Source organism: Marmota flaviventris, chromosome 7, assembly GCF_047511675.1.
Source record: "Marmota flaviventris isolate mMarFla1 chromosome 7, mMarFla1.hap1, whole genome shotgun sequence".
NCBI lineage: Eukaryota > Metazoa > Chordata > Mammalia > Rodentia > Sciuridae > Marmota > Marmota flaviventris.
In genome coordinates this window covers 91,075,878-91,095,440 of record NC_092504.1, presented here as the reverse complement: position 1 = coordinate 91,095,440, position 19,563 = coordinate 91,075,878, and the positions used below count along the sequence as shown (strand labels likewise).

The following is a 19,563-nucleotide window of genomic DNA, read 5'->3' as shown; positions in this document are numbered from 1 at the left end:
CTGTGCTTTATGTATGTTATGCTATTTTGAATTAGATGAAAGTGAGACATAAATTTGACACAACTCTTCAATAATGTGTTATTACCTTTTGTGTGAGGATAAGCTGGGTATTTTTATTGGACATATTTTAATTTTAAAACACTTCATTTATTTTACTAGTACAAACTTAAACTGAAGTAGTTTACTGTATTTAGTTTACTTAAAACTACTACAAACTTAAGTTAGTAACTAGTTGTTAAACCATCTTTTGCCAAATTGGAATTATTATCTTGTAACCCTTTTGTGGTTTTAGTTTGTTATAATAGTGGTTTGGTTTTAGAAAAACTGGCATGGCAAGTCTTTTCACTTTTTTATTTCCCACACTTTTAACCTTTAGTTAACAATAACTGAGGATTATCCAAATTTTGTCTCATTTATATTTTCTGTCAGTTTCAAAGTTTCATCATTGCCCTTTATCACATTGTTTCTTCTTAGTGGTTCTTTATGTGTGTTACTACTATGTTCATTCAGCTTATTTGTTTCTGTATTTTGAAACATGCTATTCTCTCTTCCTAAACTTACTCCTGTGTTTCCATATGCCTTGACAGATCCAAGTCCTATTATATTTAATTCAGTTTTGTGACTAAATCTTAATTTTGAAAACAGTAAATAGATTCATCACTCAGTAAAATTGCATATCCTTTGTTTTTTTTTTTTCCTTTAGGCTAGGATATATAACCCTATTTTTAAAATTACTGTCTCAGAAGATCCTTAACTGCTTTTATGTGATTCAGAGCAGGAGTGTCATGTTTTTCAGCAACTTGGCTAGTATTTATTTGTAGGTGACATGTTAGACGAGTTCACTCACTTATGAAAACTTATTTTATAAGCTGTATTTTTCACTAATTTTATGTTCTCAAATACTCATTATTACTTGTTTGCAATAGTAATATTTCACCAGTTGAAGTTATTTGATTATTGTTTATGTTAGGCTAAAATAGATACTAAAATTCAGAAGAGCATTTTTACTCTACATTGCTTTATATATCGTGTAAAATTTCAACTTTAAAATGATTTGAAGAACAACATGATATTTTTTGTTCAGGTGTCAGGTAACCAGGCGAAGTGGTGTGTGCCTATAATCCCAACTACAGGGGAGACTGAGGCAGGAGGATCACAAATTGAAGGCCAGCCTAGGCAATTTAGAGAGTGCTTTCTCAAAATATAAAAAGTAAAAAACAAAAAGGGCTGTGGGGATTGGTTCAGTGATAGAGCACCTCTGGGTTCAATCTACAGTACTAAAAAAAAAAAAAAAATCTACAATACTAAAAAAAAAGGGGGGGGGGCAGAATTAAAAAATGCTATTTCCATTCTAAATTTGTATACATTTTTTTGTCTACACTTTTATAAACTTTTAGAGTAGGACTTTTCCAGGCTTTACTTCCCATTTATTTCATTTTCTAGCAACTTTGTTTTATAGGGTTTTATTTCACTTTTGTATTATGTCTGTTTTCAACTTAAGGACAGAGGATTTTGAGGATTAGTTTTCTTATTTAAAAAAAATCCAGATTATTGTATAGGACAGACATTGGATAATAATTTGAAATTAACAATCCTGTAGTATTTGAACATTGGCCTTTTTTTTTTCTGTGTCAAAAAACTTCACAATTTTTTGAGTACTGATTATTAATAATCTGGATTAGTCCATCAATTTTTACATTATTATTATACTTTGAACTAAAAATTAATATTAAGTTAAAAAAAGCAATGCATAATGTTACTAATGATTAATCCTCTCTTGTTAATATGATATATCAGTATATGACAATTTAAACTAACTTGATGAATGAATCTCAAAATGTTTGCATATATGCAATTTTCTATATCTACAGGATTTTTAAAAATTTCTTTGAATTTATGATAAAAGTAAACCACTTTTTTTGGCGGAGGGTGGTGGTGCTGGGGATTGAACCCGGGGCAATGTTCATGCAAGGATGCAAGGAAAGCACTTTACCAACTGAGCTATATCCTCAGCCTCCACTTGTAATTTCTTATAAAGGACACATATATAATGACATTTACTGCTGAGTAGGCATACGATTAATATTGATGTTTTTCTAATTATTGCTTTTTTTTCTTTTAATATTTATTTTTCCTGCTTCACATAATCCTTCTGAAATGTACATAATTCAGTGAACATTAGAAATATCTAATATACAAAGGTTGCATGTTAGGAAGGACACTCTTAGAACACTAGAGTGATACTTATTAGTTAAGTTTATTGCTGTCCTTTTTCCTTTAGTAGTCTTATGTTATAATATTCTGCAGTATTTAAATTTTTGAACCTTAAATATGATTATGTAGCATTTTTTTCTGTATTGAGGAACAAAGTAGATTTCCTCTTCCAAAGAGCCTCAGGACTTAGTGTTCTTAACATTTCTGGCTTGTTTGTTTTTTTGTTCTCCTCAGTAAAAGTAATTTTCTACGATATTGGTCTATTACAGCAGAAAATGTTTTTCCCTCAGACTGCTTTATCAGTGTCCTATATGATAAATTTATTCCTTTCATAATGTGATTTTTCACACTGTATTTTTTTCATTTAGGATTTATATCGTTTTTTAGCAAAAAAAAAATGGCAGGCAATGATGCTGTTCTGAAGAGACTGGAACAGAAAGGCGCAGAGGCAGATCAAATCATTGAATATCTTAAGCAGCAAGTTGCTCTTCTTAAGGAGAAAACAAGTAAGAAAATTTTAAATTTTCTAAATAGTTACATACAATGAATTCATATATTGACAGAAAAATGTTTACTATGTAAGTTATTACTTAATCATCTGGTGACTTAGATTCCTTAATGTTTTGGTAGAGTATAATAATATTCTAAACTTAAGATATTAGAATCTATTTGGTAAATATGCTACATACAAAGAATTCTTAATTGCTAAGGGTAATGTGATAATAGAAATTTCAAAATCTTCTGCTATCACTAATTGAAATAAATTTTTTTCCCATATAAAACTGAAAATGGCTTACCAAATCCTGTATTTACTCTCAAATTTTTCTCCCTTTATTAATATTTTTGCCTAATTCTAAAATGTTCTGAGCTGGGCATGTGACACGGTGGTAGAGAGTGCTAATATTTCTTTCCACTAGTGAAATGAAGAGGTTGGAAATGACCATTGCATATGTATGTTAGAACAAATGTTATAAAAGTTATTTTTTTCCTAAGGGTGGCACTTTCTGAGCACCTTGGCTAGCATTTCAGTTTTGATAATTTAAAAGAATAGAAGAACCACTCTACTTATTCTGCACCTTCATAACCTGTGGTGGTTCTCTGTCCCATTGACTATTTTATAATAACTATTTTGCAAAATCTCTTTTAATATTGTACTATTTCTTAGGTAAAGTAGCTCTTCTCTCCATCCATGAATTTAGGCAACTATTACATTCAGGGAAAGGAAAACAATACATCTATATTTAATGTTTGCAAACTTTTTCCTTGTTATTTCTCCTTAAACAATATATCAGCTATGCACGTAGCATTTGGAATGTATTAGGTGTTATAAGTAATTTAGAGATGATTTAAAATATACACGAGGAGTGTAGGTTATATGCAAATATAACCTACATTTTATACATTATTTAAAGTACATTTTGTTTAAAGCATATTAGCACCCAAAGATTTTGGTTTCTGTGAGGTCCTAGAACCAATTCCCACACATACAAAAAAGAATGAATGCATCATGTTGTTTTAGGAAATAGTAAACTGGCATAATGGAACTAATCCTAACCAGTACTAACTATGCTCTTTTCAAATAGCATTCTAAAGAAAACGTTGAAAAAAAACATTTTAACTGAACTTCCTTGATCTTAGTTTTGCAGGCAACATTGAGAGAAGAGAAGAAACTTCGAGTTGAAAATGCTAAACTAAAGAAAGAAATTGAAGAACTGAAACTAGAGCTGATTCAAGCAGAAATTCAAAATGGAGGTGATTAACTGTAGAAATGATAGATGGGTTTGATTTGTAATAAATCAAAAAAGTAGTTTGAATTAAGGTGCTAAATTCAGTTTGATGGTTAAATATGAAGTAGGAATCCACATTACTAAAGAAAGCAGTATCATCCAAAATACTTAAATGCCTCAGATAAATGGTCTGAATATTGACCAGAATCTAGGCCATATAGAATCCTTCAAGAGATCGCATTTTTCTGTGTTATATATAATGGTGCTGGGGATTGAACTCAGGGGCACTTGACCACTGAACCACTTCTCCAGCCCTGTTTTGTATTTTATTTAGAGACAGGGTTTCACTGACCGAGTTGCTTAGGGCCTCACTAAGTTGTTGAGGCTGGCTTTGAACTCAGGATCCTTCTGCCTCAGCCTCCCCAGCCACTGGGATTACAGGCATGCACTACCGCACCCGGCCTCAGCCAATACCAATCATTTTTGTGTTAGAAGACACCACATTACTTCTTTACAATTCAGTACTAAAAAGCAACTTTTTAAAGAAAAAAGTTCTTAAGCAGTGTTTTGAGATGTTAAAAATACTTTAAGCCAGGCCTGGTGGTTCATGCCTATAACCCCAGAGGCTCAAGAGGCTGAGGCAGGAGAATCACAAGTTCAAAGCCAGCCTCAGCAATGGCAAGGCGCTAAGCCACTCAGTGAGATCCTGTCTCTAAATAAAATACAAAATCGGGCTGGGAATGTGGCTCAGTAGCCCAGTGCCCCTGAGTTTAGTACCCTCCCCCATCCTCTTACCCCACCCCCACACCTGCCAAAAAAAAAAAAACCCTTCCCAGCTGGGCATGATGGCATGTGCCTATAACCCTAGCTACTAAGGAAGCTGAGACAGGAATCACAAGTTCAAGGACGGTCTCAGCAATTTAGAGGATTTTTCAAAATAAAAAAGGACAAGAATATAGATTGGTGGTAGAATGAATGCCCCTGGTGGGTTCAATGCCCAGTACTGCAAAAACAAATTTTAAAAATCACCTTTCCATTTGTTTATTGTAAAAGAAAAGCTAAATTTAAAACTTGCCATCTTGCTAGATGTTAAGAATGCAGTCCTTAGAAACAGACTGCCTGGATACACATTCTTATTCCTTTAATCACTGTGTGATGGGTCATTTCTTAACTTTTGGATAATGGGATTTAGCATATGTAAAGCGGTAACATGAAGAGATTCTATTTCGTAGGGAACTTCATGTGAAGCATTTTGAAAGATTTTTAGGACACAATATGTCTGTGACAAATACTATTATTGTTACCTGACATTTTCTTTAATATTTAGTAATCAAATGGAAATTATACATTTATTGTTATCTCAGTAATGGTTAAAATAATTTTAATCTCTTGATAATGTTTCTACTTTCTCAAATAATAGATATTTTGATAGTCATACACTGAATTTTTCTTTTGTAAAAAGTTCCTATTTGTGATTCACAATTCCCTCCGTTTTTTTGTTTTTGATTTTTGTTGTTTTTATTTTTTAAATTTTCAGCTGTAGATGGATACAGTACCTTTATTTTATTTTATTATTATTATTTTGTGTGTTTGTGTGTGTGTGTGTGCACGCGCGCGCGCTGAGGATCAAACCCAGTGCCTTCCACATGTGAGGCAAGCACTCTACCACTGAGCTACAACCTCACCCCAATTCCCTGGTTTTTATCTTGTTGATTTAATATAAATTATGTTATCTCTTTTATTTTATCAGTGAAGCAAATACCATTTCCATCTGGTACCACACTGCAAGCTAATTCCATGATTTCTGAAAATGTGATACAGTCTTCACCAATAACAACTATATCTTCTGATACTAAAGAACAGATAAAAGGAGGAGGGGAAGAAAAGAAGGTGAAAGAGAAAATTGAAAAAAAAGGTATTTTTGACCATTAATCTATTTGACTCTTGGCTAGTTATCAAATAATGTTAACATTTTTTATAATAATTACAATAGTTTCAAAACAAAGCTCAAACTTTTATATGACTTTGAGTAAAATTAGTAGTGCGATAATATTGGAACATGGAAACTTGAGTCCTAAAGATATAAAGTTAGAGATGAAGGGTAGGAACCCATACATAGCTTGGTGTGACTAAATTTTGGTGTGCGTTCAGGACTTACTTAAAAAAAAAAAAAAATCACAGGTAGAAAGTATAGAACAAATTAAGATTAGAAACGAATGTCCATTTGAAGCAAACCATCTGAACTAAGGTATTAGGGGTACTAAGTTTTCAGGAGCATATAAAAAGTGACATGGTAATTAGGTCACATCCAAGTATGCAACTACACTTAAAATCTTGCAGTTGACACTTTTTTAGAGAGAGAGAGAATTTTTTACTATTTATTTTTCAGTTTTTTCGGTGAACACAACATCTTTATTTTATTTTTATGTGTGGTGCTGAGGATCGAACCCAGCGCCCCGGGGCGCGCATGCCAGGCAAGCGGATTAACGCTTGAGCCACATCCCCAGCCCCTACAGTCAACCCTTTTTTTCAATCACCGAATATATCTAGAACACAGCTCCATTCTTTAATTTTGATAGGTAGTATAATATTTCATCTGAACTAATATTAAAGCCTCTTTGCCTTGCTGCTGAAAGTATTTTTCTAAACATAAATCTGACTTCCTTTTAACTACTCTTCTTTACTTCTTACTAGATTTTATTTCACCAGATTTTTTATTTGCGTGCCTGTCATTATACATATACTCGTTTACAGTTTTTTTTTTTTTAAACAAATAGCTAAGGGACTTGTGAACTAATCTAAGCCAATTTAGTATTCAGTACGTGTATTTTCCTTTTGGCATACATCAATAGCCTATGTTAGAAGTAAGTAGGAGCTCTACATCTTTTACAACTTCACCTCTAGATGAAATGTTGCAATGAAGCAAATCAGCCTAATTCTTTTACGTTATAACATGAATTAAGAAGTAGACACAGAATAATATATCCAGTTCTTATATGTTTTGTGAAGTCCATACTCTGTTCTTTAAGGATGATGCAGTGTTTTCCTAAAGATAGGATTAAACAGTCTTCTAATCACATGTGGCCACAAAGGGGAAGGAAAAAACAAGACCAAATGGAGCTCTAAGTTTAGAATACTTCAAATCAATGGAATTTTCAATGGTGATGGAAATGCTGTACCTACATTGTCCAACATGATAGCCAAAGTGGACATGTGACTTTCTAATATTTAAAATGTGGTTAGTGTGACTAAAGAACTAAATTTCTAGTTTTAAGTGTTTTGAATTTAAATGTGAACAACCATATGTGACTGGCAGCTATTATCTTGGACAGTGCTGGTTATGAAAGTTAGTTCTGTAAGTTTAGCTAGTAGGATTGCCACATTCCAATATTTCTGCTCATACAAGGGCAATAGTGCCTATACATTTTTTTCCAGAATACTACATACATCTCTTGAGCATTTTGTCAATGAAACATTTTGAAATTTCTTATGATAGCTTAAAACCCTTGTGGTATATAGTTTAATGTTTGTAATAACTGCTGGAATATGGATTACTAATGAAGATATTTCCAATGCCTATGAAACAAAGTTTAAAATGGTTTATGGATAGATATACTATACTGCATTACTGCAGTATTTTAATGTTAAATGTATACATCTTATCACAATGCTAATTATTAGGTTTTTTGATGCATTTTTAAAATAATTCTGTGTATTTCTGTATTATTTTTACCATTACAAAAATTTTTGCTAATTTGTTATATGGAAATGGTGGGATTTTTTTTTTTTAAGTTTCCTAACAAAATTATAGTCCTATCTCCTATTTCATAAACTACCTTTGTAGAAATTGTCCATGTCTTTTCACAGAATCTACAATTCCTGTTTCATGCAGAATTATGTTCTTTGTTCTTCTGTATTTCTTTATGTATGTGACATTTATCACATAATCATTACACAGTAGTACCCCATTACCCATAGGGAGTACATTTCAAGACCATCAGTGGATTTCTAAAACTGAAAATAGTACAGAACTTTATTCTGGTTTTTATTTTTTTCCCTACACTTATGATAAACTTTAATTTATAAATTAGGCACAGTAAGAGAACTATAACTTATAAGAAAATGGGAAATTATAGCAATATTTTTAGATAAAATTGCCAACATCAATACCATTGCACTTTAGACCTATTGATAGATAATATGGGAGTTATTTGAAAACAAGCACTACAATACCTCAGTAGACAGATAAAAAAGACAGGTACTAAGTGAGTAATAGGTAAAATATATAGCATGGATATACTGAGCAAATGAATGATTCACCCTCTATGCAAGGTGGGGTGAGGTGGTGAGTGCCTTGACAGCATAGGCCATTTACCTTACTATTTCAAATGCTTTAGTACTATATTTATTGTTTTAATAAATGCTTGTTGAAATATTAAACAAAGGCATAGTTGAGGATGAATGATTCCAAGCAATAGTAGCTTGTCTCTACCCTGCAAGTTAGAAGGTAAATAACTTTTTATTTGTATTTTACATTCTTCATAACAAAAGCTAATTATAGACTTAAAAACTGCCTATAGACTTAAAACCTTCGCCGATTGCATTTTGACTCTGGTTAAAGTAATCATACGTGAATAATTTAAATTTTCAACATACCAATAAAAATAGGATTATTAAAGCATAATCAGAATTAAATATAATATCAGATAGTTGTTTTGCATAAACCTAAAGTCCTCATAAGTTTAGAGGAAAATCATAAGAAATAAAGAAATTCACAGTATATTTATTCTTCTATATAATTGACAAGATAAACATTTTATCAGTGAAATTGTATTTTACTATAGTTTATTTTACATTTGTCTACTAATATTGATTTTTCTAAATAAAGTATTTTTCACCTTTCAAAAGCTCCCGTAAAAATTTTTGAGGGATTTTCTATAACCCTGTTTTAGGGAAAGGCAAACTTTTTCTATAGAAGTCCACATAGTAAATATGTTAGGCTTTAGAGGCCACAAAGTCTATCACAACTACTCAACTCTGCCTTAGTGCAAATACTCTGTAGACAAAATATAAATGAGTAAATATGGGTTGTATTCCAGTAAAACTTTATTTATAAATATAGACAGCATGCAGATTAGTGCAGTGAGCTCTAGTTGGCTAAACTCTCCTCTGTGTCTTTAACTTGAAATATAGGCAGTTCTTCAGAGAAATAGCTAAAATAGTGGTCATGATTTTATGACTTTATAATTCTTCACTTTGTAAGAAATAAAAGATAAATATTCTTTTCTTTTTCCTTTTTAAGCTCATCAGTATTGACACTGTAGATTTTTCATAGTGTATTTTTGGTTTATGTCTTGTTATTTACCCATTCTTTTTAGGAGAGAAGAAGGAGAAAAAACAACAATCATTAGCAGGAAGTGTTGACTCTAAGCCAATAGATGTTTCCCGTCTGGATCTTCGAATTGGTTGCATCATTACTGCCAAAAAACACCCTGATGCAGATTCTTTGTATGTAGAAGAAGTAGATGTTGGAGAAACAGCCCCAAGAACAGTTGTCAGTGGCCTGGTGAATCATGTTCCTCTTGAACAGGTAATCTGTACAACTAAATTACCATTTCTTATATGTGTCATTTTTATTCCCTCTTTCTCAGTGTCCTTCCATTATAATTTTATATCTGATGGTCATATAACATGATACCAATATTGATTAATCCAAATGATTCAAATGTGATAAATTCCGCAGAATGTATAAAACCACAAAAAAATTTACAAGCATCTATTAATTAAGATAGAATTTATTAGGATTATGCCTGTAATCCAGGAAACTTGGGAGACTGAGGCAGGAAGATTGCAAGTTCAATCCAGTCTCAGTGACTTTGTGAGCCCTTGTCTGAGCAAATCAAAAGGGCTGGAGATGTGGCTTCATCCATTAAAGGAATCCATTAAATTTTCAAATGAGTCTCCATGATCCCCTCTCCTCTTTTTTTTTAAGTCCTCGAGTATTTACTGCATTATAAGGAAATTATAGTTGTCCTTTCACTTTTAGATTTGTGCTTTCTAGTTTTATAAGTGACTTACGAGATCAAAAAATGATTCCATTATGGAATAATGATGAAAATATTGGTGAGGATTTCTGTTGTTTTTAAAGTTCTTAATATGTAATCTTTTTACACATGCTATTTTATTTGCTATCATGTACAATTCTCTATTTAGGGAATGGAGTCAACTTGTGCACATAAGCATGTGCTCACTCATTTGACTCCAAGGCTGAAGTGTCCTTAATATCTATATGGGTCACCTTTCCTGTTCACCATTCAAGATGGGGCATAGTCAGTCTTGAGGCTTCTGTCTGCAGGACATGGGCAGAAATTAGTGCCTGGAGCAGGGACCCCAATCACAAGGAATTCAAAATGAAAAATTGCAGGTGGGTTCTTGGCCCTCTCTCATAGAAAACAATGTGGAACAGTTTAAAGAGAGAAAGAGGAGGGGGGAATCTTTCAGATAGGATAACCTTAAGCATGGGGAATTCTCTCTCTTCAGAGAGCAAAATTTATCTAACTATTCTTAAAACTATCATTAAACAAAGAGGAAAGTCTGTCAAGTGAGCTCAGCTTGCCCAGTTCCTAGAAGTGATTAAGGAAGTTTGTCCTTGGTTCCCTGAAAAAGAATCTCTTGATTTGCATATTTGGGAAAGACTTTGCGAAGAAATGCCTGCTGGTTGTATTTCAGACTGTACCTGAGAGCTCAAGTGAAAATGTAGAAAGAATGTGGACTTTGATAGAGACATGCTTGTATTCAGATCAAGATAGTGAAGTGTGGACTGCTGAGGAATTGATTGCTAACCTCAGAAAAACCATTAGGAGTTTCAGAGGCAGTCAGCAGGCCTGCCTGCCTTGCAGGACTTCCTTATATGCTGAGAATGCAGACTGGGAAAGGGCAGGAGATCTTGGCCTGGAGGCAGAGCCTGAGCCCACTCAGAAGAAGAGACACCAGAGAATGAAGAATGGGAATGGAAGACAGAGGAGGACTCTGAGTCTGAGGGGGTTGTACCTCCAGAGCTTTGTAATTTGAATATGAATCTTCCTGCTCCAGTAATTCACCCAGTCCCTCAGGGGACATTAAAGGTCAAGGTCCCTAAACAACTAGATCCACAGTATCCAGGGCAGCAGAGAGCTCTTGTGCCTGTCCCTTTTAAAATAGTGAAAGAGTTAAAGTCCGCTTGCTCCACTTATGGACCGAACTCACCATTTGTACAAAGCTTGATAGAATCCCTGTGTAATGAGGCCCTGCCACCTAGTGATTGTCTCTTGCTGGATAAAACCTGCCTTTCTGGGTTTGAATATTTGTTATGGAAATCTAATTGGACAGATTTTTGCTCCAAGCAGGCAGAGATTAATAGAAAGCATGGAATTAACATTACTTTAGATATGCTAACTGTAATAGGACATTCACTGATTTGGGGCAAGAATTAAATTGTGATTTGCATACTTATGCACAGATAAGTGTGTGTGCAAGAAAGGCATGGAGAGAGTTACCTACTAAGGGAGAGAAAACCTTGAATTTTAGCCAAATTCTGCAGAGACCAGATGAAAGTTTCTCTGACTTTGTGGAGCGTTTATATCAAGCAGCAAACCAAATGATTAGTGATCCCAGTGCCTCTGAGATTTTTTAGTTAAACATCTGGCTTTTGAAAATGCTAAGTTTGCCAAAAGGTAATCAAATATCAGAGGATATCAGACTACGTCTGTCTCTGTTCTCATATTGGACCGGCATACATGCAAGGTGTAGCAATGGCGTCTGCCATAAAACAAGTTTTTCGACCTCCTTTAAAGGAGGTCAGTTCTAAGAGGCGATGTTTTAATTGTGGCAGAAAGGGACCCTTGGCTAGAGACTGTAAACTGCCCCAAGGACAAATAAATGTGCCAGGAATTTGTCCACAGTGCCTTAGAGGATGCCATTGGGTGCGGGAATGTCGCTCCCAAAGAGGCATAAATGAGCCACTTCTTCCTATGCAGCAGGGAAACTGGAGGCAGTACGGAGCCCCAGCCCCACCAAATGATGAGAGCATCATGTTTCTCTCCGGAGCAGTCATTAGCTATGGCTCAACAATCACTCTCTCTAGCCCAGCCTCCTTATGAGTAGGCCTAGTCTCGCAGGACATTTTCCACTTGGCAACAAGGAGTCTGGGCCTCTACCCCACCTCAGAATTTATACTGACTCCATATTGGGTCCACAAATCATCCTTAGGGGAATTTATGGACCTCTACAACCAGATGCCATAGGTTTAATATTGGGTTAGAGAAATTTAACTCCAGAAGGAATTCAGGTCCTACTATCAGATATTCTTGACATAAATTTTAATGGAGAGGTTAAAGCTGTTGCTCAAACAAATTCCATTATCCAGAGGATACCATAGCACAACTTGTTTTTTGCCTGATTATTCTGCAGAGGAGGCTTTATCAAACAGACCCCAGGAATGTCAGATTTCCACAGATAGAGCATACGGGGCTCAATTAATTATGCAAGAGCACCCTCTATTGGATCTTAAAATTAATTGCAAAATTTTCAAGGGAATTATTGATACTGGATCAGATGTTTCTGTGATTTCTACCAAAATTTGACCGTGCAAGTGGGCCTTACACAAAGCATCTGCTAATTTAGAAGGCATTGTCAAATTTCTTAGCCTGCTCAAAGTGCTCTGTAACATCGGAGGGAAGATAAAGATGGCAATATGGGACTCTTAGCCTTATGTCCTTGATACTTTGCCAGTAAACTTATGGGTGCAAAATATTTTGAGCAGCCTGGGAGTCTTGTTGATAACCCTCATTCTATGGTGACATCCCAAATGCCTAATCAAAGATCTATCTCCAGTAAAGATTGAGAATGAATCTACAAGAAAGATATTCACCTATGCCTCAGTCCTGTCAGCAAAGACAATATGGGTTAATTAATACATCTAATTAGCCTTTTTAATGGGGGGCATTGATCTCTTCCCTGGCTCAGAAAACAGCAGAAAAATTAATAAGCTGTCTGATAATCCTGTCTAGGTTGATCAGTGGCTTCTTACAGGGGAACAACTTCAAGCTGGTCGTATTGAGCCTACTCTTAACCCTTGGAACACTCCAATATTTGTAGTTAAAAAAAAAAGCAAATGGAGATTGTTATAAGGTCTCAGAGCCATTAGTTGAACTATGGAATCAATGGGGATTTATAATCTGGGCTTCCCTCTCCTATAGCTATTCCCCTTGATTATCAATTAATAGTAATAGATTTAAAAGATTGTTTTTTCACTATACCATTACATCCAGGTGATTGTAAGAGATTTGCTTTTAACATCCCAGCTATAAATTTCAAGGAACTGGTAAAGAGATTTTGCTGAAAGTCTTACCTCAAAGTATGGTCAATAGCCCCACATTATGTCAGACATTTTTAGCAAAAGCCATTGTTCCAATATGAGAACAATCCCCTGATGCATATATAATCCATTATATGGATGATATTCTTTTGGCTCATGCTAATTCAGATATGCTTTTAAAATTTTGATCAATTAGAAACCTCACTTATTGCAATGGGTTTATGCATAGCACCTGAGAAGGTGCAAAGAAGCCTTCTCCTTTTCAATGTTTGGACAACTTAATTGAAGAATGCATGATTCATCTGCAAAACCTACAGATCAGAGCTGATGATTTACATACTCTTAATGACTTTCAGAAATTACTGGGTGATATTAACTGACTGTGGCTAAGTTTAACATTATCCCTTGCAGATTTGAGTACTTTATTTCAAATTTTACAGAGGGATCCTTCTCCAACATCTCACCAACTTACAGCAGAGGCAAGGGCTGCCTTGACAAAAGTTGAAACTGATATTAAGACTGCACAGCTTACTAGGATTAATCCACAAGAACCTATATATTTATTAACATTTCCCACTATTCATACCTCTACAGGAACATTATGGCAGTAATTGAGAGTTACTGAATGGTTTCACCTAGCTCACTGCCCTCAAAAGTTTTTAACTCCATTTCACAATTTTGTTGTTCAGTTAGTCATTAAAGGTAGGACACAAGACTTAGAATTGTTTGGGTCAGAGCCTTCTATTATTGTAACCCCTTTTACACCCAACAACATAGTTGGCATTGCTAATCTTCCAATATTTGGCAAGTAGGTTTTGCGAATTTTCCTGGTCAAGTAGAAAGTCATTACCCTCATGATAAGGTTGTTCAGTTTGCTCTTGTAACTTTGTTTATTTTTCTAAAAACTGTACATGCTTAGCCAATAGCCAGAGTAGTGACAGTGTTTATGAGTGGCTCAAGTCAGGAAAGGCAGGTTTCTATAGCCATGCTCATACTGAGATAATACAGACATATACTTCTGCACAACAAGCAAAGCTTCAAGATCTTCATTTGTGTTTTACTTCATTTTATTAATGAGCCATCACTATTTATAGTGATAGTTCATGTACTCTTATTTTTATGTGGTGCTGAGGATCGAACTCAGTGCCTCACGCATGCTAGGTAAACATTCTTCCACTGAGCCACAACCCCAGCCCCATAGTTCATATACTCTTGAGGTTACTGAACATATTGAAACAGCTACTATTGGAAGTACACCATGAAAAGAGTTACTTCATTTGTTCTATACTTTATAAGGCAGTTCAAATGCATCAGTATCCTTGTTTCATTGGTCATATTCCCGTCTTCCAGGTCCTTTGGCATCAGGTAAAGATTGACCATCTTGTTAATGTTTGCCCACAAATGTCTTTATACAGTTGTGCACAAGCTAGGGTCAGCTGACCCCAGTACAATAAGCCCTAAGAGATTGCCTATTTACATTCCTGTCCCACCCTAATAGATCATCCGACCCCAATACAATGAACCCCAGGAATTACCCTCTTGTCCCATTCTCAACAGAGCCTTTATAACCCAGACCCTTGCTTCATCCTGCCTCCATTTTCTGTCCCACAAATGAGCCTTGCCAGGTGTTCAACCCATTGACTCCACTGCTGAATACTGAATAAAGAAAAGCTTGCTGCTCTGAGGTTTGCTTCCCAGTTGCCCGCCTTTATCGTGTGTGAGTCATTTGTGGTAACATTTGGTTCCCTGACTAGGAACTGGAGTAAGGTGAAATTGACCCTTTCCCTATCCCCTGCCAAACCCTTCCCTTTCCCTTAAGTTGAATGACCAATGGGACCTGGGAAGTGACTGTCAAGCAACCAGCACCCCCAAGGATCTCTGAGGTTGGGGGAATCCCCAGCCATGACTCCTGCAGCTACAGCTGAACCTCTTAACTGACTGCATTTCCCCCACCCCATAGAACATAGGTCCTTACACTCTCTGCTGTTCACTTTATTTGGAAAAAAATTTGGTACGTGAAACAGGAAAGACTGAAAGCAACTGAAGGTGTCTAGCTGGGGCAACTCCCTAGTGTTGCACAAAGGCTTTGAGTCTAAAACCTGACCCCAACAGCCCTTAGGAGTACCAAATATCAGCCACTGTATGGGAGAAGTTTGGTATGAGAGACAAATGTGAAGGTCTTGGGTCTGAAATCTGACTCTGGCAGATATACCAGATATCAACCATCTACTAAACTTTTTACACTTAATACAATATGGAGAGTAAAAGGATTTGTACTAAACACTTTGTTAACATTAAAGGAGGCCTTCTTCTACTCCCCGGCCCCCCACCTTCCTGTCCCTTGCATATCTTTCAAGCCTCTGGATCAGGCCCCTCCTTGCCATTTTGTTTCTGCACCCCTCACTAGCCTTCTCATCTCTCTGAAGAGGTAAGAACCTGTTTCTACCAGTTGATACCCCTGCGTTTTGTCTAACTGGGACCCCCAAGGGCCCCTCACCATCGAGATTAGGGTAATGATGTTTCTCCAGTCCCCAATGGGAAAATCCAGTCTGGGACTGGCACACTAGTAACATAAGAGTGCAGTGTGTTTGTTAAAAGCATCTGGTTAGTTTGCAAAGTTAATATGCTAACTGTTAAATATAACATCAAGTACTCTTTTTGAATTCCATAGGGTGATATGCTTGAACATTGTTTATAATTTCATGAATTGGTAAACAAGCAAATGCAATACTATATACACAGGGTCAACAGATAGGAAAGAGAAATTAGAAAGTTCTAGGTATGGAAATATATTTAGTGGAAAAAAACGATTCTGAATAAGAAAGTCTTTGTGTGATGAAATAAACAACTGAGGGTCTGTGTAAGTAAACGGCAAAAGTTGAAAAGGTGGAACAATCAGTTAAAGCTATTTAGGGTTTTCCCCTAAGGTCAGATACTAATGTTCTTATATAAAACCAAGGTTTAATCTTTGTTAACCTGACAAGGAATTGAGATCTATACAACACTGGTACACAACAACAACCATTATTTTCAAGCATTACAGTCTTAACTTTTCCTTTAAAAGCTAAACTTGGTTCATATAAAAACATCAGTATAGCATACTAAATATGTTCATATCTCCCACATATATAAGTCTTTAAAGCAGGAGGGTTAAAAACATTTTTACCAAACGATGTTTTCCAAACATCATTGTAATGGTAATTTTAGACTTATAAGAATAGCAAATTTAATTGGGTATTATTGTCATGTTCTGTAACTAAAGCTTACTTTACTTTTTACACTGGGGTAAAAATGTAAATGTATTTCTAAAAGATGAGAGTCTCATCTGTTTAAAGGTTTATATTGTGAAACATGAAAGCATTTTTTCACTTTTCCACACAAAAGGAAAGTTAAATACTCTCTTAGCCTTTCTTTAATTCATATTTTAAATGTAATATTATACTGTGTTAGCTATCCATATAGACTCAAGTGACAGTATATGTAAACTTTGTAAAATGATATTTAAGAGGCAAAAATTAGTTTCAGAATTAGAACACTGTGCCTAAAATTTGACAGGAGCCCCACCTTACCTGAGATAAGACTCTGCTTCCCACCTTACTGCATGTTAGAATGGCTCCAAAATAAGTCAGACTTCAGCTCATTTAAAAAGTTGTATTCAAAAGATTCATTTTTGTTGTAAAGATCATTGTGATCTCAGAGGATATAATGTATAACTCAGCCAAAATTCAAGATAGGTATTATACAAACTGAATATATTTTTTACTCTTGTTAATTTCATTTTGTATTTTCCTTGTAAAACTCTGTAACTAGCTGTTGCCTATTAATGTTTTGCGGAAATACTGCTTCAAGAACAAACAACCTGGGTTAGTCTGAGTTAATACACCATCAGATAGAGAGGATATAAGGCTAACTTCCAGTATTAATGCAGGCTCCAATTAAATATAAAGGGTAAAGAATAAAAAAATAAGACTAATTTATAGACATTAAAGTTTAAAGCCCAGTACTCTTAACTTTAAGACTGGTGAGACTGGTTTGCTAGATATTTGAGACCAAGGCCAAATAAACAAGGGGGCCAAGAAAACCAGTATTTGGCTCCTGGTCCCTAAGTCAGCCTGAATCCAGGGAATGGGGGAACTTTTTTTTTTTTTTTTTTTTTAAGAGAGAGAATTTTTAATATTTCATTTTTTAGTTTTCGGCAGACACAACATCTTTGTTGGTATGTGGTGCTGAGAATCGAACCTGGGGCGCACGTATGCCAGGGGAGCGCGCTACCGCTTGAGCCACATCCCCAGCCCAATGGGGGAGCTTTTTAAGGAGCTTAGCAACTCTGGGCCACATGACCTCCTGATCAGGGAGATTAATGAGATCACTGGAGAACAGAAAGCCAATTAGTGCACCTGCTGAAAAGAGGGGTGTCATTGGAGAAAGGAGACACCCCTGATGCTTCCAGGGGAAGCCACCTCATCAAGGAGACCCTACCTAGCAGATTGCACTAAAGGAGCTAGGAAGTTACTCTCCAGTTCTCCAAAAGTGACCCCTCTGGGAACTCTGCTGCTGACTCTTAACAACACATAGGAACAAGGTCAATTTGACCAGCTTGGTCTTGAACACCTAGCAAAAACAGTTATAATCGAAATACAGCCATACATGGGCATTTAAAAAGACAAGACAATTCTTTTAATAGAACTCAAGATGTATACTTGTGACAGCCCCACAGCCCAGATGCCCCCCCAAATTCTGAAGCTTTTCCCTCTGCAAGGCTCATAATTATCCCTGTCTACTAAAATTAGATTGACCTCTGTACCTTAATCTCCCTTACTCCTCAAAATTATAATTTACCTCACAAGCAAAGACTACCCATTCTAATAACAGCACACACCAGATGTAGGAGAGCCCCCAAATTATTCCTTTACTCATAGGGCTAAAAACATTCATTGGGATAGGCATAGGAGCAGCAGGATTAGAACCCTCTATTCACTGTAAAAATCCTCAGCACGGATTATTGCAGATATCCAACAGATCACTGATTTCATACTGACCTTACGAAATCAATTGGACTCCCTGGTATCTGTCATCCTATAAAATCAGTCAGGGAAGAATGCTGTTTCTATGTAAACCAGTTGGGGATTGGAAGAGATAAGGTTAAATGGCTTCAGGGCCACTTGAAATATGGAGAATATATTTAACTCAGGAGCCTTTTTGAATTGGAAATGGTAATTTTTAATATAAGTTTAAAAATGTTACTCATCTTCATATTTCCTTTCATAAGGAATTCCATCTCACAGCATGTATATTAAATCCCTCTGTTTTATTGTCTGGACAATACTCAAGTACAATATAATGCCTCACAAAATTTGTGTTATGTTTTACGTGAGAACTGTATGCTACAACAATGTGTCGAACTATATGGCAAAATTCAGGACAAACTGTTATGATTCCCAAAAAGCCAATAGCCACCTGGCTCCTTGTAAAACTGTTGAATGTTTTCTCTGATGGCTGAGATAATTGCTTCCACAGCTACTTTCAGCAATTTCAAAAGAATTTTACTGAGACAGGAAATTTTAAGTGTAATCCACAACTAAAGGATTCTATTATATGGCTAGGGAGAACAAGTACAAGATTTCCAATGGGCCCAGAGATATCGTGTGCTGTTAACATTAACCCAATTTTGTGTTACTAGAATTCCTTATAATGACACTGAGATTCAATGGCAAAGTGTAAGTAATTGCCTAATGGACTTGATCCTTTTTATAATATTTCTTTGGATGTGTTGAAATTACAGTCTCAGAGTCTGGCCATGGTTGATGCAAAGGTACCCGTTTTTAACAGTGAAGTAATTTGGGACCATTTATCTGAAGTAATCTCTTCCCTAAAACCTTTTAAATAATTTCCTATACACGTAGCTAAATTATTAGCTACAACTATACTGTTAATCTTATCTCTGTTCTTGTTTTACATAGTGTATCAAGCAGGATGGAAGCAATTAAAATAGCAGGAAAATGTGGTTTCAAGGAATCATTTCTTAGGGAGGTGACCTGCCCAACCCAAGCTGCCTCCCACAACACATCTCCTCCTGCACCCATCACCTGACTTTTCGAAGGAGGACTTCACTCCCAACAATATCGAGTGTCCTCCCATTTGCACACTAGACAAGTGTCCTACCGCTGAGATATATGCCCAGTCCTTCATTTTTACTATTCTCATGGATTATGCACTATCTGCCCACCTAGAAGCAAAGCTATATCAACATCTATCTAAGCCATTAAG

General features: G+C 35.6%; 1 protein-coding gene across 7 annotated transcripts in view; it reads left to right on the top strand.

Moving 5' to 3' along the window:
- The window catches only part of Aimp1 (aminoacyl tRNA synthetase complex interacting multifunctional protein 1), a 37,197-nt gene that overhangs the window by 7,727 nt on the left and 9,907 nt on the right, over positions 1 to 19,563 (top strand). For all 7 annotated transcript variants that reach the window (XM_027935492.2, XM_071614489.1, XM_027935489.2 and 4 more), the window contains 4 exons: positions 2,583 to 2,720; positions 3,853 to 3,966; positions 5,692 to 5,856; positions 9,320 to 9,531. In XM_027935492.2, coding sequence (XP_027791293.1) covers positions 2,612 to 2,720; positions 3,853 to 3,966; positions 5,692 to 5,856; positions 9,320 to 9,531 — 600 coding nt within the window. In that variant the 5' untranslated portion in view covers positions 2,583 to 2,611. The remainder of the gene's footprint in view (positions 1 to 2,582; positions 2,721 to 3,852; positions 3,967 to 5,691; positions 5,857 to 9,319; positions 9,532 to 19,563) is intronic.